At 24.8% G+C, this 27,073-nt stretch overlaps 3 protein-coding genes and 1 long non-coding RNA gene across 4 annotated transcripts; 2 read left to right on the top strand and 2 right to left on the bottom strand.

Annotated features, from left to right (window-relative positions):
* The first annotated feature begins 111 nt into the window (after window positions 1-111).
* On the top strand, window positions 112-4,765 carry LOC114121876 (homer protein homolog 1). The gene is made up of 8 exons (XM_027984370.2): window positions 112-550; window positions 637-793; window positions 865-996; window positions 1,097-1,375; window positions 1,445-1,566; window positions 1,647-1,828; window positions 1,909-2,054; window positions 2,137-4,765. The coding sequence occupies exons 1-8, from the start codon at window positions 519-521 to the stop codon at window positions 2,320-2,322; spliced, it is 1,236 nt and encodes a 411-aa protein (XP_027840171.2). The 5' UTR covers window positions 112-518; the 3' UTR covers window positions 2,323-4,765.
* Window positions 4,766-5,181: 416 nt separating this feature from the next.
* On the bottom strand, window positions 5,182-7,807 carry LOC114122312 (mediator of RNA polymerase II transcription subunit 20). The gene is made up of 6 exons (XM_027984934.2): window positions 7,516-7,807; window positions 7,377-7,454; window positions 7,147-7,289; window positions 6,825-7,084; window positions 6,459-6,569; window positions 5,182-5,453 (listed from the first exon to the last, which is right to left on the bottom strand). Exons 2-6 carry the CDS (start codon window positions 7,388-7,390, stop codon window positions 5,337-5,339), a joined length of 645 nt encoding a protein of 214 aa, XP_027840735.1. The 5' UTR covers window positions 7,391-7,454; window positions 7,516-7,807; the 3' UTR covers window positions 5,182-5,336.
* Window positions 7,808-7,841: 34 nt separating this feature from the next.
* On the top strand, window positions 7,842-20,994 carry LOC126549662 (uncharacterized). Its single transcript, XR_007603775.1, has 3 exons — window positions 7,842-8,366; window positions 11,272-11,367; window positions 20,589-20,994. It is a non-coding gene; the product is annotated as an uncharacterized LOC126549662 (long non-coding RNA).
* Window positions 12,313-26,083, bottom strand: LOC114122072 (protein Wnt-1-like). Its single transcript, XM_027984629.2, has 7 exons — window positions 25,764-26,083; window positions 15,634-15,766; window positions 15,447-15,567; window positions 15,183-15,343; window positions 15,008-15,115; window positions 13,502-13,773; window positions 12,313-13,429 (listed from the first exon to the last, which is right to left on the bottom strand). Exons 1-7 carry the CDS (start codon window positions 25,829-25,831, stop codon window positions 13,240-13,242), a joined length of 1,053 nt encoding a protein of 350 aa, XP_027840430.1. The 5' UTR covers window positions 25,832-26,083; the 3' UTR covers window positions 12,313-13,239.
* Between the last annotated feature and the right edge of the window lie 990 nt (window positions 26,084-27,073).

Below are 27,073 nucleotides of genomic sequence, written 5' to 3'. Positions count from 1 at the left end.
ATAATTTTTCGAATTTCGGATAACTATTGTCCTGTGCTATTGCTGATCAATTTTATTTTGGCGTCGTCTGTTATCACTAGTTAGCGATTTTATTTAATAAATGGTAAATAATATGTTGGTTTTTTATGGAGATAAACGAGACCACCGCAAGCGCAAATGGGCGTTGGTCCGAGATGCGCACGCGCATTTTCTTGTTAATTTGTTTTCTTATCAGAAAAGCGTATTCGTATTTCGTCGAGATTGATTGATAAACAAATATTCGGCCCGCAAAACATCCCAGACTCCAGTCGACCCAGTCCGGGTCGTATTCGTGTTCCTTGTTCCTTTAGTTAAACGTTTTGTCGCTTTTTGAATTATTGCAGTACCGTACAGACAGCGCAAATTGTTTTTATAGACATTATAAACTTAAAAGTGCCTAGTACAAACGGTTAGTAAATCTGCATTTTTCGGTTGTGGGTTGATCTCAGCTACCGAACCGGTTGACACGATTTCCAGATTCCAAACAACACTTTTCGTTGATGGCTATGACTTTGGGGAAAGATAACATGGGGTAAGTGTTTAATCACGTATATTTATTTATTTTATAATATTTGTTTGTGTATCATTATTTTTACGGGATTGAAATTTGTATAACAGAGAGCAACCAATATTTACATGCAAGGCCCATGTTTTCCACATAGATCCCAAAACAAAAAAGTCATGGATACCAGCATCCACAGTTGCTGTCAATGTTTCATTCTTTTTCGATTCCCACCGAGCATTGTATCGCATCATTAGTGTGGAAGGAAGCAAAGTATGTATTTATATTTACAAAATTAAAAGCAAACTTTTATTATTACATTTCTTAATATTGATATATTTTAGGCTGTCATAAACAGTACAATAACTCCAAATATGTCCTTCACTAAGACATCACAAAAATTTGGTCAGTGGACTGACAATAGGGCCAATACTGTATATGGTCTTGGGTTTTCTTCTGAACAAGAACTAAATAAAGTATATATATATATATGTATAAAAAATAATTTTAGATATTTATATGTTTGTGTCTCATTTTCAATTAAAAATAATTAATATCAACTAAATATTTTATTAGTTTATACACAAGTTTGAAGAAGTAAAAGAAAAAACACGACAATCGGCAGTAAGTGGACCACAGCAGATTCAACAAGGATTTATGAGTTCAACAACACCAATTACAAGTGCTAATGCTAGTCCTGTAACTACACGTATTAGTCAATCATCTGACGGTCAAAGTATTATTGAACCTCCCAACATGACACCCACTGATCCAAATACTACTCCTGAAGATACTAATTCAACTGAACAAATGATTAATCAGATGTCTAAAACTATGATTTCTAATGCTAATCATGTAATGAGTATTAATACTTAATATTTTACAAACATTTTTTATACCATACAATTTGTATTTTATATCTAGGCTGCTGAAAGTCCAAAACATCAAGGAAGTAACGATGGACGCATGAGTGGTGGAAATTCAATGTTACCTGAATCTCAATTAAAATATGAAAATGAAAGATTAAAATTAGCTTTAACTCATAGGTAAAATTACTATTATTAATTTGAAATTAAAAAAAAAATTTTTTTTTTTCAATATTTATTGTATCCTTTTTATTGAACAGTTCAGCAAATGCAAAAAAATGGGAAATTGAACTTCAGACACTTAAGAACAATAACTTAAGATTAACCAATGCACTGCAAGAAAGCACAGCAAATGTAGATGAGTGGAAACGACAGTTGCAATCTTATAAAGAGGAAAATCAACGATTGAAAACTAGATACCTTGACGCTGAAGTAGCCAAAGGTAAATTGGTTTATAATTTATGTGGAATAATTAATAATAATATTTTGAAAGTTGAACAATGTTTTACTTATTTTATATAGGAGGATCAGAAGTTGCTTCAGAATTAAGAAATGAGTTAACTAGTTTACGCTTGAAAGTTGAAAACCTTGATGGTGAGTTGAAGAGTAAAAATGAAGAAATTCAAAAGATGGCTATGAATAGAATGCCACTTGAAGAAAAATGCAAGGTAATACAAAAATTGAACTTTGTATAATAATGAAATGAATAGAATATGATTATTAAATTCTATAATTTTGTATCCTTTTTAGGTTCTTAGTCAAGAAAACGCTGAACTTCAAGCTGCAGTCAGTCTAGCCCAAGCACAGTTGGAAACAGCTTTAGCAGCACAAGAATCACAAAGACGTGTTATAGATACACTGAACAATAGCCTATTTGTGCGCATACAAGAATTGGCTGCAATACACAGAGAAATGACAACTGCTATTCAAACCTAAGGTATAATAATTTGTGAATAATCAAATAACAATTGGCTGTAAAAAGCGCAGTTTAATATTTTATTCATTTTTTTAAATCACATAATTATATCGTTTTTTATTTATTTTATTTTATTCGTAAGAAATTGAGAAAATCAATGAAAAATATTAAGTTTAAGAAAAAGGTAAATTTATCTAGTTTACAAATTTAATGTACATACCATCTTTTGCCAATTTTGCATATTTATAACTATTCAATATTTATAATTTGTGATTGATTGAGATCTAGAAATTAATTGTTTATAATTTTGTAAAGTTTTAAGATAAATTGATAAAACTAGTATACTTACAAAGTAATCATTAAATACTGTTATAATTAGTGTTTGGAAGTTATGGGAGTTAAAATTAATTAGTGCACAAATTATGCCAAGTATGCGAAATTAGATATTCAAAATTGAAAATAAGGTAACTTATTAATTAATAGTATATTACCAGTAGCATTCCCAGGGAAGAGAAGTTGGAGATTATATTCCTCCCATTGACTTTTTTGTATTTTAATAAATGTCATCAATGTTTTGAAACTTGCGTTATATGTTATCTACATGCATTTTGATTACATTGTATGTTATTTACGTATTGTTGAAAAGAGAGTTAGAGCTATGTTATATAGAGACATGTCAAAGTAAATAACCCCATATTTAATATGTTGTTGTATAGAATAAGTTTCCTGCTTGATTTGTTTTAATGCAAGAGTGAAATATGTAACTCCTACAACTTCCAATCTCTAGTTACATTATGCAGTTTAATAAAATTCATTTGCTTGTCACATTTCTTCAAAATAAACTTGTTTCGTTAGTTATTTTTAGTGATGCAATATACTTTTATTTAATGCCCTGTTATCCAAACGAGTACCAATTTTGATATTTTATCATTAAATAAATTACATTTTTTATGTTAATCTAAAATTAAAAATTTTTATTCATCTATTATTGATAAACAATAATTAAAATAAAAAATTTTCAAATGATTATAAGGATTTTAATTTCTTTTTTAAATCATTACTAAATACTTAAAAATTTAACATAAATTTTATTTTATAGATCTAAAAATGTATTGAGTATTGAATAAAATGAGAATCAATTTTTTGAAATCACCCATTTCTAGTTCCTTTACCACTATAACACTAACAATAATTTTGAGATATATAAAAATAATATTGTTAGTTAACAATTATAGCGTTTAACAAACATTTATAATATGTGCAATTTACTTATTAAGATTTAAGAGCTTATCAAATAACTCGGCCTAAACTTAAAAAGTATTAAAAATGTTATTTTATTTATTTTTCAAATGTATTATTAAAAGTATTAGGTAGATTATTTTTACATATTTAATTATTTCCTCTCCAAAAATGTACTATTGATCTTTTCTATTATTTGTTTGTTTTGATAGTTAAAAATTACAATTTTTTATTTATACAAATATAATTAATGACAATTTTAATAAAAGAAATATTGGTTACTTACTTCTATATTATAATAAATGTGATATATTATTGTTTTTATAATTATCTTGATTTTATTTCTTATTCAAATATTTATTAAAACTATTTAATGTTTGAAATATTAAAATTGATTTCCTTTAACGAGGAGAAAATTTACTTTTCTAATTTATACCATTTTTAAATAAATAATTTTTTTTTTTTTTTTAAATACTTTTACTGTTTACTTCATTAATTATATTAATAGTTTTCAAGTTAAATTACAGTAACATAAGTTTTAGATGTAAATTATAAAATTATTTTTTACATTACTATATATTTAGTTTTTTTGACTGAATTTATTTATTTTTTCATTTTATTGTATACACATGTAAAATAAATAAATAATAATTATTATTGTTTTATTAATTTTCTAATTAGCAATGGTTGTAAATGCCTAAATTATTTTTTAAACATTTGACTTCCTTGTGGTTCAGTATATTTTAGCAATATTTAAGTAAATAGTTTCAATTGTTTTACTGTAGAATATTACTAAACATAATAATAATAAATTTATTTATAATTTAATGTGATAAATTGTAATATTGTGTTTACAATTTATTATAAATTTGTGTAATTAGTCAAAAATGATATGAATAACAGATGTAACAATAAGCTTTTAGAAAAATTGTAATATTCATAGATAAGTGTATAATTTGTATATTAATTAATTTTTTTTTTATATAATATTGCATTAGAATGTATTTTATTGTGTATACTTTGATTATAGTGTTCATTTATAAAAAAATGATCAAAATATATTCGAATAAAATATTTATTTTTTATTATGACCCATAAAAGGCTGACAAGTTTGATATGACATGTTAATTTATAAAAATACAAATTCAACTAGTGATAAAAGGTGATGTAGAGTTGTATGAAGCCACAAGTTCTGATTGAATAGTAAAACAATTTTTTTTCAACTGAATTGTTATTTTATTTTTATCTATCTTATTTAGCTTTCATAAAATGTTTTTATGCTAATATTTAAAAAATATTTTAGGTATAACACATTCAATAAGTCATTTTGTCATCAAGCTTTTTGTTAATTTTGTAAATTAAGTTTTATACTATTATTAATTGCATGTGTGTGCCAATTACACCTGTTATTTTAATTTATACCTTTAATATGTTTATTATATCCTACTTAATTATGAATTCGTAACTGAATAATTTTAAGTTTAATTATATTATACAATTATTGTACCACAGATCATAATATTTTAGTTATATGATTTGAAATTAAATTTGATCTTATATTTATTTAAATCTATATTTTATCTAATAATATGCATATTGTATAACCATGCCAACAAGTCGAATAAATATAATTAAGCCTCTTTAAAAATGTATGTAATATATTACATTATTTTTCCATTATAATATTGACATTAAGTAGCTAAAATAATTTTTAATTATTGATAATAAAAATAAATTAAAAACATTTTGGCTTTTGTGAACACAAAAAAAGAATATTCCATTGGTGTATTAATATTCAAGTATTAGTCGTATTAAACGGTTGTAAAATTCCAGTTGCTTTTCTATATATAGTTATATGATCTAAATATTGTTGAATGGTGTCCAATGGTTGAAAAATATCATTCATACGATTCTGAAAAATTCATCATATAATTAAATATTTAACAATAACTAATAACAAAAAAAAAATCTTTATAACTGATTAATTTAAATTCTAAGAAATGTTTAAATGTTAAACGATACTAATAATATATAAAATATTTTAAGTTGTGATCATTTTTTAAATTTTAAAGTTAAATAAAAATCAAATTATGTAGATTATTCCTTATTTTCTAATACAGTAGAAACTCGATTAACCATCACTTTCTATTATTTGTCATCGGTCACCGCCAAAAAAAAAAAAAGTTAAATACGAAATATTGCAGCTAAAAAAGATAGAACATCAAAAAACAAATATGACAAATTATTTTATAAAATATGTTTTAGTTTAGTATTGTTTAGTGTAGTATGTATATAATATGTAATAAGTATGAATTTTGTTTTAAAAATACACACGTAAAATATATATATTTTTTTGCAAAATTTCTGTTAACTATCTATTCGATTAACCGTCATAGTTCTGGTCCCAACTGTGACGGTTAATCGAGTTTCTACTGTATTTATATAATAATTAAATCCAACATTATTTATAATCAATAGGTATAAATCATACAATTTAAAAAAATGTAAACTTGTTTTTATTGATAAAAAAGAAGTATTTTATTTTAACCCCTTACCGGCCTCATTCTAATAGGGTAACTTTCATATATGTGTGTAGTTTCTGATCATAAATACTTAATGACTGATAGATAATAGATATGACAAAATAATAATAATTACTCTATTCAGAAGGTAAGAAGTATACATATAACATTATTTTAAGTAATAAATTAGTTACAATTTATAATTTGTGTTTTATAATGCTATATCTTCTAAAGCTCTTACTAAACGAAACTAAAATAACCTAAAAAATAATGTATAAACATTTTTATCAAATGAAATCTAATTTGTATACAAATTAGTTTTTTACAGTAAAGATTAACTATATTTTGTTTACAACTAATATATGTAACTTTAAAATAGGAATTATTGAACTTACTTGAAAGTAATGTGGAGGAATATTTGATACACAAGATCCTAAAAATCCTTGAAGAAATTCTCGTAACATATCCCAACATAAACCAAATACAACACAAGGCCTATATTCTGCCTGAAATAAAAATTAAGCACCATTTAAACTATGATAAATTTTATTACACATCAAAGCATCTAAAAATTAATTTTGAGTCTTATATTTTATTATAATTATATAAATATAAGCAATATCTATCTAAAAGCTACAATAAAACCTAAGAAAACATTAAATTTATTTATACAAAGGTATTAAATAATGCATAAAATTAATTTATTCTTAATAGGTATTATTATTATAATAAATTATGAAACAAATTATATTAATTATTACCTCCACAATAATGCCTTTAACATTGTGATTAATATTTATCGCACCAATTTTAATAACAAAATCATTTAGCTCAAATCTTGGGCCTCTAATCTCAACTTTAGATTTTTTAGAGGTATACACAGATGACATCTTCAACAACAGCAAATCAAACAATGCATCTGCGACAACAGGCACAGTTTTTCCAGTACCATTATCTAGAATTGCAAACACTGATGCTGGCTGTTCTGAATTATGAAATACATGTAATGTTCGCTGGACACCTAGACGTACATTTTTTTTTAATTATTTTTTACAAAATTATTATTATTTTGTTATAACTCACCCAATTGAGGTATAGAGGCGTATGTCTCACAGTCAACAAGAAATGTACCACATTGTTTAGCACCAAGTGCATTCACTCTTTTCGTAAGAAATTCAATTATTTGAGCTCCTGTACGATTTTCTTTCATTGGAAATTGTTGTATTCTACAAACATTCAAAATAAATAAATACAAACACATCCTAACAGTTCTTAATTTCAAAATATAAAAATTAAACATCTAAAATACTAACATTGTGACGCCCATGTTGAGATTTGAAAACTATACACTTCAAATGGTAAAAAATGTATCACATAATTCAATGATAAAACTAGAACATACAATTAAAATGTTGATATTTGATACTAAAAAACTGTACTAATATTATATACCTCAATAAAAAATATTTATTTGAATATTTTTTGGTACTAGTAATTACATATTACAACACAGAAATTATTTTGGAATTCATTTGCAACATAAAGTTGTTAATTATAGCTGAAGTCGCTTGTCAGAGAATAGTGAACACTTAATAATTTCAAATTTAAATGACTACTTTTTGAAATATATCGACTATTACCGGTGTTTTTTTTTGTGGAGTTTGTACATACACCACACGGTATGAATGACAATCGAGTGTAATTACTAATTAACATTCAAGATTTAACGTACTCAACCAGCAACAAACAATGTAAATAATATTGTAAATATGTAATGTCAAATGTGTACGGAATACGGATAATATTGATAATAAAAATAAAAAATTTGTTTACCATTCTTATCAATTTTGTAATGATAAATTCACATTACAACGCCATCTATAGGTCTGTGGTTATAAGTTGTCGATTTAATAATAATCCAGATGGCTTACCAGTTACCAAATTTTCCCAGGAATCACCTATAACCATAATATTAAATATTATACCTATTACCTGTAAAAAGTAACAAGTTTATGCCAACAAATTATAATGTTAGTCTATTATGCATTGTGTACTTAATAATTACAAATGTACAATATTATTTCAAGTATTTCAACGCTCGTCAATCTTAAAATTACGATCTCAATGCGTTTTTTCTATGAACATAACGAGTATCAACTGACAGTGAATTTTTCCGGATTTTCGGTTTAACCTGATGGACCGTATTATAGCAGAACTGTATAAAATACAAAATCGGTAGGCACTTTTCGAGGCATCTATTATACACCTGCAGGCTGCAAGTACCAGTATTTTGAATTTTACAGGTAATGCGATCAAAGAGAAGTTTTATTATTTTATAGTTCATACAGATTTGTAAAATATTCGTGTATTCAGTATTGTAGTATAACATACTGCCACACTATGAAAATATAAAATATTTAATATAATTGTCTGAAGTGAACAGTGACTATAGGACTTATGGGAGGGGAAGGAATGGATAGTTAGATTCTTTAAAAACATCAGGAAAATCAAATAATTTAAGTATAGAACATTTTTCTGATAGTTTGACTGTGCCAGTAATCAGTATATAACAAGACACCTTTTACAAGTCTACGAACTATATAAAAAAGTGGGTATTGGGTATGGTAAACGAAGAAAAACAATTATAAGCGATTAAATAGGGACGGTGTTAGCTTAAATTTCTAAGGATTTACTAAAATATAATTATATTGCTTTTAGTATTTTTTTTCTATTAGCATTACGCCAGTTCGAACTAATTTTTGCTAAAAGCAAATCACAAATAAGCATCTGATATTATATCCATAGGTGAAACAACGGATCAGGGCATGACTTGTCTTGATCTAATGCTGACAAGATGTCTGCCTTACAAATCATACAGACGGAGACCAAAATAATAAATTATATAAAAAATATTTTACCTCGGTAGGTATTAGAATAATAATATAAAATACTGTTCTAGTGGTTATTTTTTCGAAATGTAATGACGGAAACGATAGTCGATAAGTTGGTAGATAGGTACTATCTATTTTTATCACTTTTTACAATAATAATACGTAATATGGCATGTATAATATTAGCGTCTTTTACCTGATGTCCTGGTGTAATTAATTTTCAATAAGAATAGGCTTTTAAAATATTTTATTAAAATCAAACAAATGAAAATTATTATTTTTAGGTTTCTTTTATTTTTATTTAATTAATTTTTTGTATACTTGTATATTTATTTCGATTTAATGTACAGTACTCGATTGTGAAGGGATTTGTACAATATGTTTTTGTCGACATACGTATATTTATAGAAATATCAAATAACTCAAATAATAAGAAGAGCGGTGGTGACCGATGATGACAGGGCGTATTATCGTTGTGATGACATTATGGTAATTGGTGTCTGGACTGCAAATAGGATTATTATTTATTAGTATATTTTTTTTGAACTGAATAGGTATAAACATGAGTATATACTGTGACAGTATATGCGTATATGATTATAGTCATAGGTACTATAAAAAAAATTACTAATATTTAAATTCTAAAAATAAATCTATTAACTCGAATATAATAAATTATTACTTATAAAAAAAAAAAAAAAACAAAGCCCAGAGAACTAGTTATATAAACTATAAATAGAGAGAAATTATTCTAAAACATTAAAAAATATTCAAATTTGCATAATATTATTATTAGATATTATTTAATATATTTCGACGAGGGAGGAGGTCAATTATTATAATAATTTTATATTTATGTATTATTGACTATTGTATGTGTTATTTCATTATAACATTTTATCATTGTATCGATTTTTATTATATTTTAATATTTTATATTTTATTATATATATTATTATTATATCATTTATATCGAAACGATTATCAGTATGTGCTCGACTGCCAATCGTTAAACAAATAAAAGGTAACACCTTTAAAAAAAGTAACAAAATCTATATTAATAAAGGTACTAGGTAGGACGTTTTACGTTGGAACTTTTTTTCCGCGATTCATTGATATCATATTGTTGTTTTTAACTTTAAAATCAATATCAGCATATCAGCTATAGTTGATACCAGTATACTACCACCTTACTATAAAACAGTGTAAATAGATTCATGGTAAAAATAGCCACTAAGTAATATCTTACAATTAATCTACATAAATACATAATATATGAAAATTTAATTACGTATATTATAATTTATAATTTATAATATGCTTAAAAGTGTTAAGTCCCACGAATAATATTTTTGAATTAAAAATAAAATATTCGTTGTTTAAATTTATCCAAATTCGTCCAAATTTGAACTTAACGTCTATAAAAAATAATTGTGTTCATATATTTTTTTAAATATTTCGGTTATGTGAACTAATTAGGAAGAACAATTTTTCAAATCTTAGATATAATTTATTATATTTATAAATATTTTACTACGAAATATTTTATGGTTGGTGAATTTTAGTGATTTTATTGAATTTTGTAAAACTTCAAATGTGTATTAAAAAATGTGACTATGTATTTTTAATATGTTCATACTGCAGATATAAGATCGACTTAACTGGGTCTTGTATTAATATTTATTCTTATTAATCGAGCAAAAAAGTTTTGTTGACATTTAAAATTAAAATAACTAAAAAAGTCGAAAATTTCTTATGCCTATAAATAATTCAAATATTTTCAATTTGAAAACTATACCATATGTTGAAAATAATAATCTATGAACATTTGACGAAGATTTCAAGTTTTTACTTTTTACGGTTATTCGTGTTTAAATTATAACAACATTAAGCATAAAATGTTCTGGTTATCTTAATTTTAATTTTTTTTGTTTTATGTTTTTTGATTACGAGTATTAAGATTTTTCAATATTTGATCTTTCAAAATACCAATTAGATCAAATTTATTACATCAAACTATAATGGTTTAAAAACTATGTTTTGACTGGGTCATATAATATAATGTATGGGTACTCCCTCGACTAATATAAATTAATGCATTTTGTTATGTTACTAATTTTAAGTTATCAAAGATTCAAAGACAAAATTGTCTATGACATTATCCATCTAATGCCATCTATCAATAGTATCTCACTATCAATGTACATGTTTTTGATGTAGTGAGTTTTTAAATATCTTCATAAAACAGCAATATTTGTTATTTAACTCTGTGAAGTTGTGGTATGTATATTATATTAATTTAAACTTATGTTTTCAGATGATGTCTCAGCAGTGGTAGAAGTATTAAATTCGTACCAATGCGAAAAAACTTAAAGGGCCCTTTTCATTTTCAGAATAAATGTAACAAAAAAATGTAAGTTTGTATGTCTATAAATGGTGTATTTTATAAGTCAGTTATAACTTATAACAGTTTAATTTTTACTTTATGTGTTTTTAAATTTGGAAAGTTGTCAATAGACAATAATCTGCGTAACGTTAATGAGTTCTGCTTTTCTTCTTATTATTTTTTTAAATTACAACACAAATATTTTTTGTTAATGACAAAAAAATAGTAGGTATTCAAAAGGGCCCCTAGACTTCGTCTTCGTGCCTTACTACAGGCAATGCAGCTGCATTCCCTGTATTATCGTAATTATATTGCCATTGTGGCACCGTGTAATAGAAATATTGAATAATTATAAAATATAAAATATACAACATACAAAAATATTGGGATATTTTGATACATTGATAATTGATAGACCCGTTTCACAATATCTAAAATAGTCATTTATTTTAGAAAATTACATTTTAAATTTGAAAATTGGTAAGAAAAAATTAAAATTTACTTGTCTTTATACGCGATAGCAACATTTTAAAACGATTAACTTATTATAATTCTTTCTTTTTCTGGATGTGGTATTTTTTTTATAGTATTTTATAGTTCTTATAAACAAAAAAATGTTTGACCTAGTCTATAGACAACAGTTAATATTATGTATTGTACAATTATACCCCATAATTTAAAAATCATGTCTCAGGTAAATGAAAACGGCATTCCGATATTATATTATAGTTACCTACATAATTTTAGCACTCTCCCTCTCTTCCACAAACTAAATTTTAACAATAATTACACAATGATCTTTAGATGGAAATAATTTGAAACTTTCAACCTCTCATTTAATTATTTATGTATGTAAATATTATTATAATAATTACATGTCATAGCGTTAGAATATAATATAATTGTATTATATACATCGTTATGCTAACCGTTCTAGTCGTTCAACAAAATATTTATCGAAAAACAAAACAATAAATGTCTAAAACTAATTTATTACTACATATCTTACAATTATAATGTCATGTACTTATGTTATCATTTAAAATTAAAATTCTATATTACAATTAACTCATGAATAAAATGTACTTTTTCGATTTTCAAATTGAGACAAAAATATTTATATAATAATAATTTAATAATTAAAAAATAATAAAATAGATAATTTATTTTTCTTATATATAAAAAAAAAAACTTAACTGATAAACTATGATAAAAAAAAAGTAAACTCTAGAAAACAACTAATAAATACACGTGTTCGTATTAATAATTAATATGCCTCTAAATATAATATTGAATAAATTATAACAGAAAACTATAGGACAGAAGTGGGAAGTAAACGTGCGCACTCAATATTAAATAAATTATTAAATTAAAGATTATTATCATAATACAAAATATTTCATTGCCATAATACGTTATGTGTAGGTATGCCATATTAGACAGTGAATATATTTAAGACAATTTAAATAAGTAGACAAAAAAATATTACATTTTAAAACTTTATCAAGTTATCTATAGTTGTCAATCGATGAGTCCTAGAATTCTCATCACTTATACACATCAGTCATTTTCCTAGTAGGTAGGTAACTATTAAACCTAATTTCTACTGACTACTTATAATATATTTAATATAATAGTAATTTGTATCTTAAAAAACATAAATAAAAGTTCTATATTGTCCTGAGACTTGAAGAAATCAGTGACATTTATATTCTTTATCTTCAAAATCAAATGAGTTCAATATGCGTTTTAAAGAAAATAATATAAAGTAATTTGTGATGAGAATACTAGAAACGTTATTCGTTTAAACTGTTTTTTTTTTTTTTATGGATAAACGAAATAATAAATATTATAGTTTTTAGAGATATTCGTGAACTCTCAATATTATACAAAATGTGATTAATTGCAAATATACTCTTCCTTTTTATACCTACAAATCTCGCAAGCAACATTACAACACCAAATGAATTTACATTTACACTTCTCTTCTACGTCTCTTAATCTAATTTGAAATCCTCTATGACAACATAGATGTCTGCAGCCATCCAATCCTTGACAAACACGATCATAAGTACCCATTATGCTTAATCTATATTAAAACAATATTTAATTAATATAAGTATGACTGTATTTCTGTACGTTTAACATAAAAACTACTCACGATTCATTACGTTCACAATAGTCTGGAGATGTATCTAAGTATACGAGTTCCGTTTTATTGGGTGTTTTTCTGTCTATTCTGATTGGTCGTAGTTTTTTAATTTTCTTTCTTTTCTTTTCACCAAGTCGTACATGTGAAGCACCTTCATATCGTACCATCAATGAATCTCCAATATCCCGAAACGATGAAAGTTTCATCCAACAAATGCGTACACTACATGAACCTGACATACCATGACATTTGCATACTTTTTGCATACTAGAGCGAATAATCTAGAAAATTAAATATTTTATATATTAAAGTCTTAATAATTAATTATTATAACATTGAGATTTTGAAAGGAAATAACTCTATTTGATTTAAAAATTAATAATGCAGTTATATTTGTTTTTGTTTATGTTGGACCATATGTATTTATACATAAATATTTACTCTAAAACCATGAAAAACAAAACTATAATTTAAATATTTATGAAAAACAACATTAATATTTTTTAATAGGCAATTTTGAAACTTGGAATTAAAAATCTATCATAACGCGTGATTTAAAGTATGTATGATCAATTTTTATAAATAAAAAGAGTAGGTAGTTGGTAATCTTGTTTTAATTGTAAAGTTATTAATTTAATGTTCGGAATGATGTTTTTATTTTTATCATATTTTAAATTTCAAAAATCTATATTAATTGTTTTCAGGTATACAAAAAAAAAAAAATATATATATAAGACCGATTTGTCAAAAATTATAATTATGTGAAAATTCCAGCTTTTTAAATTTATTTTTTGGTTGGTTTATCCTGACTATAAAAACAGCACTATGAATATTTTATTTTAACCTCTTGAAAGTACAAACTAAATTCAATTAGTCTTCTAGAACTATTTCATAATATATAATAATTAATGTTTCTTCTATAGAAATAGCGTTTATTATTCTCCTTTATAACATGCGTACAGTGGCGTAAATCTAGGGGTTTAGGGGGGGGGGGGCAACTCACAATGTAAATTATATTTTCTATTTTTATTTGATATATTTTATTATTATTTATTTATAAATGAGCACAGTGAAATTTTTTTTTAATAGGTGGGTATTGAATACTTATGTCCCCCCCCATAATTTGAATTAATTTGCGCCTCTGCATGAGTACATTAATTATATTATGTACAACCACCCCGGATATTGTCGCAATAAAAATATCCAGGTAGTATAGGTACCTAATTACTTACTATAAGTATAAGTACATGCAATTATGTTATATTAAATATCAAAACTATAATACTGTTAATAATATATTACCAGGTACTTATATACTTAAATTAAGTATTTGAATATTATTGCCTACATAATATATTATACTTTTATTACACTATTATATTGTAATATCTATTTTATATTATACGCATGTATATAATAACTAAAAACTAAAATAAACGCTACATAAAAACATTTAAAACGTATTTCTGAGACCTTCAATTTTAAAGTAAATAAATATTTCATAATTTAGTATACCCTTCGACCAGCTTCATTATTATGCACGTTCATTAGCCCTTGGACACTATCGATGTCTTCTATGGAATCGACAAAATCACGACTAAACTTTTCACCGAAACGTATATCCTAAAGGTATAATAAAAGTTTAGTTTTCAATTCATCTATTGTTTAAGACAATACTATGTGCAATAACCTCTGAACATCCTCCCCATTGCCAATTTTTTTTAGCTTGTTTTCTTTGAATTTTATTGTCACAACTACATTCGTTCAGTTCACCTCTTGAGCATGCTTTTGTAATCGCATATGCTACTCCGGCCGATGTTATAGCATTCACGTATGCTTTTTCTCTACTTTCTAAATGTTTGTTATCGTAAACATTAGCATTATGTATTAAAAAAGTGTATATATACAAATAATTGTTGTTGAAATATACATTTATGAATTCAGTTGAACTTACTATATGACAATACGTTACCAAACACGGACGTATTATTTGAATATGTGGTACAATTCCACCTCTGTGAACTAAACTGGTGTTGGCATTCTTCAATAGCCATTTTTGTTCCACTGCTCACAACCTACATGTAAAATATATAAAATAACTATTTTTCAAATTCTTTTTTTTGTGTAGAACACTTACTTACACTCATAATTTTTTCTCCGAGGTCACACAGTTGTTGTTGTCTACTTTTCAAAAATGGATATCGGTAACAATTTTCTTTATGACTAAGCAATGGGTTATACTCTCTTGGTGGATAATTTTGCAATCCCAAATACCTATAAAATCGTGTTGAAAAAATGTAAAGAATCTTTGAAATCAAAAATGTATTCTATACAAATACATATATATTATTACCATAAAGCTATATTTTCAAAGTTATATAGTTAAACTTTTTTTAATAAATATGTATATGAATAATAAAAATAAATGGTAGTAAAATTGTACTTAGTGATAAACTCGTACTATATTTAGATAATATTCGCATATTATTGCAAAATATATTCATAAACGAATTACAAAAAAAAACACTTAATATAATAAAATATACTTCTTGCTAAGAATCAAAAAGTAGTTCTAAGTTTGCCTAAAAACATTTTACTAATTTATATATTTATATGTATTCACTGTTCACAAATTTACAATACATACATTATACATAATACGTATATATATATACTTATACATAAATAATAAATATATATGAGTTTATTTAGACCGACAGACTGTACAAATGTATTACATGTTGGGAATAAATCAGGTTTAGACTACAAATTACAATCAAAAGATGTTGAATAAAACAACTTGTGTCTATCTATAAAACGGCTACAACTTAATCTTTAATATTATTCCATTCCACAATATTTTTTTCCTTGAATATTTAAACATAAAAAAAATGATCATATAACTAAATGGTATTTTTTCCTTCTAATTCTAACGAATAACATTTGAAATAACTTATGGGTGTTATAATTACTGACAATAAATACTTTTATTTAGCCGCCGCTATTTAATTTAATACTTTAAAACAAAAAAAAAAACACCTAAATGCAGGGGGCGTGATCTATCTGCGTCAAATTATTAAAGTAACCCAGTAATTATTAAACCGAAACAGGGCCACTGAACTGGCGGCAAAAAATCACAAAGTGTTGGTATATAAAACATAACTGACAACTTTTCTATTGAAATTTTATTACATTTTTTTATGCCTAAGGCAACTAATAAGATGATCTATTATAATATATAGGTATATTATATTATATATGTTTATAGTATTTAGTATTTTTATGACGTATATTAGTTATAATTTATAAGATATGTATTCTACATTAATTAAGAACGACACTATACGTATAATTTAATAACATCTTATGAATAAGTCGTAATATGATGTATACATAGCAAAAGTATAACTTATAATTAGTACCGAATAAAATATCTACAAGAATAATATATATTATTTAAAAAATAATAATTTTAGATTTAGTCTAAAAAATAAGAATTCTCATGTCAACGCCTATGTAGTTATTTTGTATGAAAATTTAAAAAAAATTATATTATCAATAATTCACGTAGCACATACATTATTAAATAAATAAATTGTATTATAGCTTCTGAACAAAATGAGGATTGGTTATTTGAAAAAATATATATATTTATTCAAACAAAATGATATTCATGTTGAAAACATACACTTTTTCGCATTCTTGCACGAATAATGTAGGTACCCTGCAGGTAATTTATTTCATTCTGTTGGATATATTTGAAAAGGGATAAACATATTAATTTGCCACTTGTAAAAACTCAAGTTTGAATGACATAAGCCGTCTAATAAACCTTATACTAATTAGTCCCCTAAAATCAGTGAAATCACCCCTACGCTAGATTTCCAAGTACCTCTAGTAGCGTTCTTTTAACAAGGGTTATTATTTGTATATAACGCATGTACGTCCTTATTAGACCTGCATATTGTTATTCTAGAACAGGCACATATTGTTGTGTTATGGTTGCCTAGTAACCCCTTGAATTCAGAAGACAAGGCTCCGCCTTTTTGGTTTCCTTTATCTGTCAATCACCGGCCATTTTGGCCCCCCGATGACATTCAACTGAGAAATAAAATCCAAAATCTGTGAATTTTACTTCACCTTTACGGAGTAGGTATAATTTATGACTGGCAGGTTTAGTATAGCCAATATAGGTATTTAATACAGACATCAGCCCAGATAAATGAATCAAATGTATTTGTTTAGATAATAATTTAAAATAGGGACTTAGTGTATGAATTATTAGCCATTAGGTATTTATTAATTTAGTTATATCTTTAACTATATCTACTTATTTAATAATAATTTGAAAAATGTATTTTGTTTTTTTAATAATATTTTACTAAAAACAAAAAAAATTAAGACTATAAATATTTTGACCCTGATAAATAGTTAAAGTACTCGTGGTATAAGTTGTATGCTACGATGTTTCTCACTATTTTTTATTTTTTTTTTTTTTTTGTAAACACTTATGGGTAAAGAAATTTTAAAATGTATTTCTAGCTACGTGCAAAATGAAAGAATCTAAAAGTTTTTCATTATGGCACTGAAAAATCGAAAATTATTACAGTAAAAAGTAATTTCTAATTGAGACAAAAACTTCAATATATCTCTATTCTGCACCAAAATGTTATGGTCTGACAGTATCTATACATCCAATCTAAGTATCCTAAATTGTTGTTAGTGTATACATATTAAATTTTTAAATTTAGAAAAAATTAATCAAAAATCAACGTTAACATTAATTAAATTAATGGTATCTTACTATTAAAGGTATATATATATATATACAGAAGTAACTATTATAATTTTTAAAGATGTACACATAGTTTTCATATTTAGTTCAAATAGAATTGCGTCTTAAGTAGTAGTAGTAATAGTAGTAGTCCTTAGTACCTTTAGTGTACCTATACATAAAGCATTATATAAAATAATAAAAACATATTTTGTATTTTTTTCATGCCATTCTACTTGTCTAAATTCCTATGGTCAAATCATAATTCATCCATAATGCTCTCATTTTCATCAACATGCTTATAAAAAAAAAAAAAAAATAGTATGATGGTAATATGACATGACAGCTGGAAGGTAACATGAGAGTTTTCGAAACCTATTTAAGGCTCGCGGTACATGGGTTTTGTAGTTTCTTCCACCTTGCTTCACCCAAATAACATTGGTGTACATTGCATATTATATACCTATACATATTATAATACAGACAATTAACCGGATATCTGAAAAACTTATATTTTTTTAAGATTAGTACCATTTTTATTTTACTAATTTATTTGAACATACACACATAGTACATAAGTATTACCTATATCAGCATTAAAAGGTAAACGTATAATTAATAATTTATTTGCAAATATGCAAATATTTTTGTACGGAATGTTTAAGTGATCAACTTTTAAAAATAAATGTAAAGATAAATTATATAGTACTGACAAATGTTTAAATACAATACAAAATTTATTAAACAAAACAAGTTTTAAACACACTGAACTATTTATTCTAAAATGTATGTTTGCTGCAGATAATTTATATAAGTAATATAATAACTTAAAGAAATTTAACATAGGTATATATCTATACGGTATATGTATATACAAACATACGGTATCTATAAATGTATATTATATTCAAACACAAATGCATAATTATTAATTGCATATATAGTTACTATAGAAAATTATTAAATTATTATGATTTTCTTTAAACAGGTTGTAAATTGTAAGAATTTTTTTCTAATTATTCAATTAATTTACATATTATTTTTAAGAGTGTTCTAATAATTGTTTACATTAAACCAAGTAAATCTATTTTTATGATAATTTTAAATAATAATTTTATAGACTGTTATTAATTACCTAATAAATATTGAAGAATGTAAATATTATAATAATATAATTACAACTGATTTCAGCAAAAAAATTTTGAATCTAAACTAGTTTCTCATTTTAACTATATACAATTTTATTCTCAAGTATTATATTTAACCGCAATATTATTAAAATATTAAATACAAAATACTACATATTAATTAGTTATTATCTATATAACAATAAATAAATATATATTATACCTACATAGCTATATTACATTTAAATTGCATATTCATATACGCATATTCTATGTATTTTCAATATAGATTGGTAAAAATGTATAATAAAATAATATTAACAAACTTACTATATGACTTTATAATACAAGATATACCTGTATGACGTATAATAAATGCAAGATGGACATATTTTATATTTACTTGTTTAAAAAAATTTATTATTGTTGAGTTGTTTTTTTTTTTTGTTAGTAGATGGTACTTCATAATTTTAAAAATAGTTAGAATAACGCTATAAATTAAAAATAAAATAATATCTATAAAACAATATTAATTAATTTTTCAATTCTAATTGAAGAATATTTTATTATAAAATTAGACTAATTCGAATTATAATATACAACTTATTTAATTAAACCCCCTTTAAACAATTTAGAACTGTACAGGATTTGTTAATTTTACTAGTAAAGATCTAAATCAGTCATACACAAAATAAATATTGAGGAACGTAAAAGAATTCACTGTTTACTCGGATTCTATATCATAAACATGTGGCGGTATTTGTGATCGTAAAAGAACATATACACACATTAAACAGAAGTCAATAATATAAAAGCCATACAAAACTTATAGTATATATATATATAAGTAAATATTAAAACCGGAAATGTTTTTTTTTACGATTCTTTGATTAATATGAAACGTTTGATACTTACATGTGATACATCTTAAAGTTGAATTAAATTTTTCTCACCAAACATAAACTATATAGGTAGACCAGGGAATATACTTTTTTTCCTATTCTTATAGAATATAGTATCATATAATCTAACTAGTACCCGTGATTTTTTTATAAACTATAACTTGTAATTAGTAAAAATAACAATCAACAAATAAAAATTAAGTTTAACCATAATACTACATAATAAAATATTGTTCTAATACTCGGCGCTTTATTAGTTATTATTAAATTAATGTGGATTTATAATATTTTAGGTAACGATGTTTGTGACCAATATCATTTTCAGAATTCGGAAACAAACGCTCTGGAGTACAACACTACAATACTCAAAAAAGTATGGATTTTTTCTAGATTTTTTCAAATTGAGTCTATAGTAAGTAGTATGAAAACATTTTAATAGTTATAGTTATTTAAAGATTTAATAAGTACTTATTCTTAAAATTTAGTTTAAACTTTTATACATATAATTATGTATTACCATTATACACGTCATATTGTTGGTTCAAAATATTTAAATTTTGTTTTAATCACATTACACTATTACAAATATTGTTTTTTCAATCAGTTCAGTAGATTTATATCTATATACCTAAATATGGGACATTAAATTAAATCTGAAGTTTTGTTTTAACCAAATTCATAGCTTTATTTGTCTTTAATGACTTTTTATTTTAATGGTCGCACAAATTTTAATTTACAATAATAATAATATTTTTATACTCAATGTATATATTTTCAAGAATTGAAAATACTGGGATGATATAGAAACAAATAACAACCCTAGTCCCTAATAATAGTAATTACAAATGGTTTTATAATTGGTTCTGTAAAGTATTATAACTATAAATACTCGAAGTATACTTACAACTTGCTACAGGAAATAGGAACCTAGTAAAGTATCATAATAAGGTTTTGTCTTGTATTTATACTCGCCCTGAGGATGACAAGATACATTTTCTATTACATTTCTGCCATTACATATTTTATAGTTCTTAATTATTGAGAATTATTACTTATTATATATTTTCTAAATCTCCTTGTTCTTTTTTTTTTTTTTGTACAAGTCAAGTGTTCTAACTTAAGTACTTACATATAAATACAGAGGTAATTAATATTTGTCATATATTAATTATATATAGGTATACATAATATATAACGTGTGCAAATGGGGAGGGGATAAAGCCCGTTTCAGAACTTAATGACAACTATTATTTATTAATTTTTCTGTACAATTTTTTGTGCTGTATTTCGTAGTTAATTCAGTATTTATAAGACTAGAAAGACATCCTAAGTAAACGCCAAGACCACATTAAATACTCAGTATAGATTTTGTAATATAGTATTCAGGATTAACTCGACAAAGATGTACCTACATATTTTTAAGTCTGTATAAAAGGTTTATAATGGAAGGACTTTTTACAACCTTCATTAAAAGCTACTGAACAAAAGAAAGGCTACTTAGTAATGTTGATTTAAAGTTTCATTAAATATTTATCGACCTTAAGTAAATAGTAATTTTTCTTTCTGTTGAGATCTTAGCGGTTTAATCGTTATAATAATAAAGTTCAGTGTAGCCATGTAGGTATGTCTATAAATGTAGTCAACATGATTTAGAAGTACCTACCTATGTAGGTACTTATATATAAAACAATTCTTACAGTTTAACACAGTTTATATCTTTTTAGCTTTTAAATTGCTAATAAAATATAAGTACGTTTATATGTTATGATAGAGGAAAACATTAATCTTTCATCGTTATGTAAAAAAGTAAAAGCACGTTTTTAATGTATATATATTATATATAGGTATATTATACAAAATTTTCATAGATCTAGTTGCCTATTTGCCAAAATGTATAAGTTCTCGGCAGGATTTATTTCCAAATTTATTGGTTTCTGCGTGAAACACGTTCGCATCGTAAACATTATATTGTGCTTGTGCAATAGATATGATCCCCGCGTATAATATATATAATATATATATATTATTATGCGCGTGTGCTGTTTGAATGCGCCCGGTGGACGGCAGCTAGTGCGATAATGACTATTATTATTATTTTATTATTATTTGTGTGTGTGTATGTATAATATATATATATAGTATATGGATGATATAAAATTTAAACTGCTGTGGCGGCGAGAGGCAGCACAAAAAAAAAGGGGACGACGGGGAAACTTAATTTCACCGGCAAAACTCTGGAAATCGTCTCATTTTATAGTTTTCGCAACCTATAAATTTTATATCCCCCCCTTCCTGACTCCCACTGCCACCGCCTCCGACATCGAACCCCGGAACGCGAAAAAAACGAATACAAGACCGTGCAGCTGCATATTATGCGCGTCCGTACACTGCCACGAGACCCCCTCCCCACACCACCACCTCGGTCGTTCGTATCTTTATTGAAAACAGAAAACGGCACCCCCAGAAAAATGCGTCCCTCTCACTCGTAAACGGCTTTTGTACTTTATGATCGACACATAAAAACGACTTTATTACCACTGGCCTCCCCTCTTTATCCCGAAACGCGCGCGGCCCGAAACTTTCGTTTATAAACGGCAAATCCGTAAAACCCCGCGTGACGTCCGGTGGCGGTAACTCGCGCGGCTGCACGTCTATTTGCGCAAGCAATATATATATATATATACACTTACACAGATATCTAGATTCAATCGCGGTGTTTTTCATACAATGTAGGGTTAAACGTAAATTTCTATGTTACAAAAACGAAATGTAGGTATCGTAATTTCTAAACTTTTTTTTTAATTTTAATAAATCAATAAGTAACTTATGCACAATTACAAAATATGGGTATAATAAGGTTAATAAGGTATATAATATTAATAATGTGATTACAATATTACCCCGAGTGTTCAAATTTTATAATTATAATAAATAAATAATACCTATTATGTTAAATAATTTAGTATACCATAGGTACTTCCATAATCAAAATGCTAAGTTATAACATTGAATCAAATCCAGTTTTTCTATACCTAACCCACGATTATTATTAATACTCAGTTTCAAAAGTGTCAAATTATAATTATTATTACTTATTTTTGATAAGTTTATTACTATAATTTCATTTTTATAATAATGTATGGTTATATCTCCACTCAATATTCACCCTAACCATACTAAATTAATTGTTAATAATCTAACAAACTTTTTTTTTCAAATATTGTTAAATTATTAAATTTAAAAACTATAAACATTAATACATACTTAAATTTTAACTTGTACCAAAATATATTTACTTTTAATAAATTAGAACTATACTCATATAGCCACGTCATAATCACATATTTTATTTTATTTAGAAGAAAAATTATATAGCAGAATTTTCTTAGTGGGATATTGTTGAAATTGTGACAATTTTAGGAGTTATATGTCTTTTAAATTCTTTATGCTAGTGCTTAAAGATAGTTTCTAATAACATGTTAAATATAGGTATTAATTGATGGTTGCTATGTAACTATGCATTTTTATGTTAAGTTTTAACTTTATAAGCATAGACATTTAATAATTTACGGTATATATTTTAAAATTCAAACTACTATTGTACATTTGTACTTACCTCAATTGTATTAGTATGTCACTATTATCAAATAGTATAATTATAATTATACTAATTTACACAAAATATTTCAATCGATTTATTTATTTTATTAACAACGATTTTTACAAGTGCATGATTATTTTGTTTAATATGGTATAGGAGTATAGGACCCTTGGGCTTGTGTTACAACTAAACTCTAAAGTATAAATAAACTAGACAAAAAATATCATGTGTGCGTATAAAATATAACTGGATGCATAGATGATTTTAACACTCCTATATTCTTATCTTATACAAAGTAAAAATAATAGGTACTTACAAAAAACATAACCACCGTAGCTTATTTATTTTTATTTTTTTTAAAAAGGGATTAAAGCAAGCTATTTCCCTTAATGGGCAATGAAGAATAAAATGCATCACCTAACTTTTTGTGTATCGGTTTGATTATTCATCCAGAAAATTAAAAATGTATTCAATGGTATATTTTATGAACCGTACTAAACCATATGGCTTAGAGATGTCCACAGAATGTTTATTGGTTTAGAATATTAGACTGGTTTTTATTTAACCAGTCTTAAATACTGTCCAATTTTTAGGCTTCTTATTATTTTTACAAAAATGTTTTTTGGTTTATGTCTAACAAAATAAAAATAGTAAAGTATAATGCTCATAGCCACTTAACATTTCAATTAAAGTGAATTAACTGAATACTGTTAGTAAAGCCTTTGGTTGAAACGCACTTTAGTGTTATTATAAACTCTCATAAAATACTTTACTCAATGATCTTATATTTCTGGATGTAAAAATTCAGATTATACATTAAAAATTACTGTATATTATTTAAGTAGATGAAGAATAAAAATAAAAATATTTAAAAATGTCCGTAAATTGAAAAAATTAAATATTTTTAAAGTTGGTTGAATTCAAATTTAAAAATAAACATTAAATATAATAATTGTTTTTATTAAAATACTGGTAAAAAGTGTTATAGGTATCTAGCTACCCACTAATGCTTCAAATCAAAAATGATTAAAATGCAATAGATAGGTGTTAAAATGCACATTTAAATAAAATAAAAAGTTAATACAAATTTGTTATAATTTATAAAAACAGGTGTATCAAGATTTAAATTTGATTCTTTTAAGTTAAATAAGATAATTTTGGTTAAACAACAATAGAATAAAATTTACAATTTATAGTTTATCAAAGTATTCTAGTTTCGTTAAATACATATAATTTATTTATTCGTTACTATAATAAATTAATATGTTAAAAATACAATTATAATATTTTATTTTTTAAATGTTACCTATGGAAAGAAAAGTAAAAAGTTAGGATAGCTGTACTATTGTAATTTATTCAATCAAATAATTCACAATACTTACAAATCGTTAATTTTCTTTTAAGTAATTAGTAACAAAATGTAGGTAATTAATTGTGTAGGTATTAATATTGTACACAATTAATCTTTGTGATATTTAAATCAATTAAATAAATAAACTTCCTATTTAGAATATTTTAATTTTTTATAGTAATATTAATTTGTATTGATTTCTCCTCAAGTCATCACATTTATGATTTTTAACCTGATAATAATTAGAATTACAACAAAGAAATGATCTCTATTTTTATACACAAACCTAAATTCTAATAATTGTACAAAATATAAGTATATACGTTTTCCGTTTAATTATTTTTAAATGTAAAATCGTTTCTAATGTTTTTATATTTGAATTTAATACATTTTTTATTTTTCAAAACAAAATAATGCACGATTCTGAGTCGATTTATGTATGTATATTGTATATGTATAGTGTTCATTCATATATTTAGTATAAACTTAAAAAAAATGTATTGAAAATAAACATACCACCAATTTGCTCTTGAGACGTTGAAGAGAACAACAATCATAATGATCTGTCTAAATGTAAGCCACATATCCGTATTCAATTTATTTTTTCACAGTAACTATAGAAAAATTCTTTATTCAATTTGAGAAGAAAAATTGTTTTTATGTCCACCAAAAATGTAGATAACGCATAGTAATTGATTTTAAATAAACCATGGTTTAAAAATGAGTGATCGTATTATTTACCGTCCGTTTACAACAGAACGAGAACGAAAACGAACTACAAAGCCAGACAATCTAAACCGACCACTTGGGGATGCTTCTGGCAACTGAAACCGAATCACTCGCGGCCATTCCCTTCAGTCAGCCCTCCGACGCTATATATGTGTACCATGTTTAATAAACTGATTATGTTCGTAACTGTACGATAGAAACTTTTCCTCGCACAATAACGACTTAACATCGCACCATGACCGAAACAAATAGTTTTCGTTATTTTAGGCTTTATATGATTTTTAATATAATTTTAGCTATCCATAACGTGCATGTTTCGAGTTCCTTATATGTCTTATAATGTAGTCACTTCATGCAGTAATGAGCGCGACGTTAGTACATCAATTAATCGCTCAAATAAAATATACAATAACATACAATAATATGTTTCTATACAAATATATTATAGATTCTTAAGCAGTGGACAAGTATAGGTAATCGCTCTGCTTTAATTGCTTAAAATTAATCTAAATATTTTAAATGGCATTCTGAATAGTTAAAATTAATACTAGTCATTTAAACATTTCAATTCCCACGAATATTTTTGAATTATAACAAAATAACTAAAACTGATAGATATCCTTAGTTTAAGTATCCGATTTTATTAAAATTTAAACTGGGAATGTCTAATCTATTTTTTATCGTTCATTTCAATACTCAAGTTAACTTAAATTGACTATATATTACTGTACCATACAAAATCATTGTTTTATTTTTTTTTAAATATATATCAGAAATTACAAAATTTAAAATTTGTTAAATAATAACCAAAATCTCCAACTTTATTTTAACTACTTAATATTGACTAATAAGTAATAATATATATATATTTTTTAATATGTAAACTGATATTACCTTATTATTATTTATTTTACTTTTTTATTATTATATAAAAATGTACATATTAATTATTATGGTATAATTAGGTATATTGTATATAACATAAAATATCGCATACATCTATTATATCTAAATCTTATGATACATAAATCCTCTATATAGGATGATATTTAACGATAAAAAATAATGCATGAAATGGAATATTAATTAAATGATAA

This window comes from Aphis gossypii, chromosome 2 (genome assembly GCF_020184175.1).
Source record: "Aphis gossypii isolate Hap1 chromosome 2, ASM2018417v2, whole genome shotgun sequence".
NCBI lineage: Eukaryota > Metazoa > Arthropoda > Insecta > Hemiptera > Aphididae > Aphis > Aphis gossypii.
The sequence above is the reverse complement of the archived record's forward strand: the minus strand, read 5'-3'. Positions and strand labels throughout refer to the sequence as shown.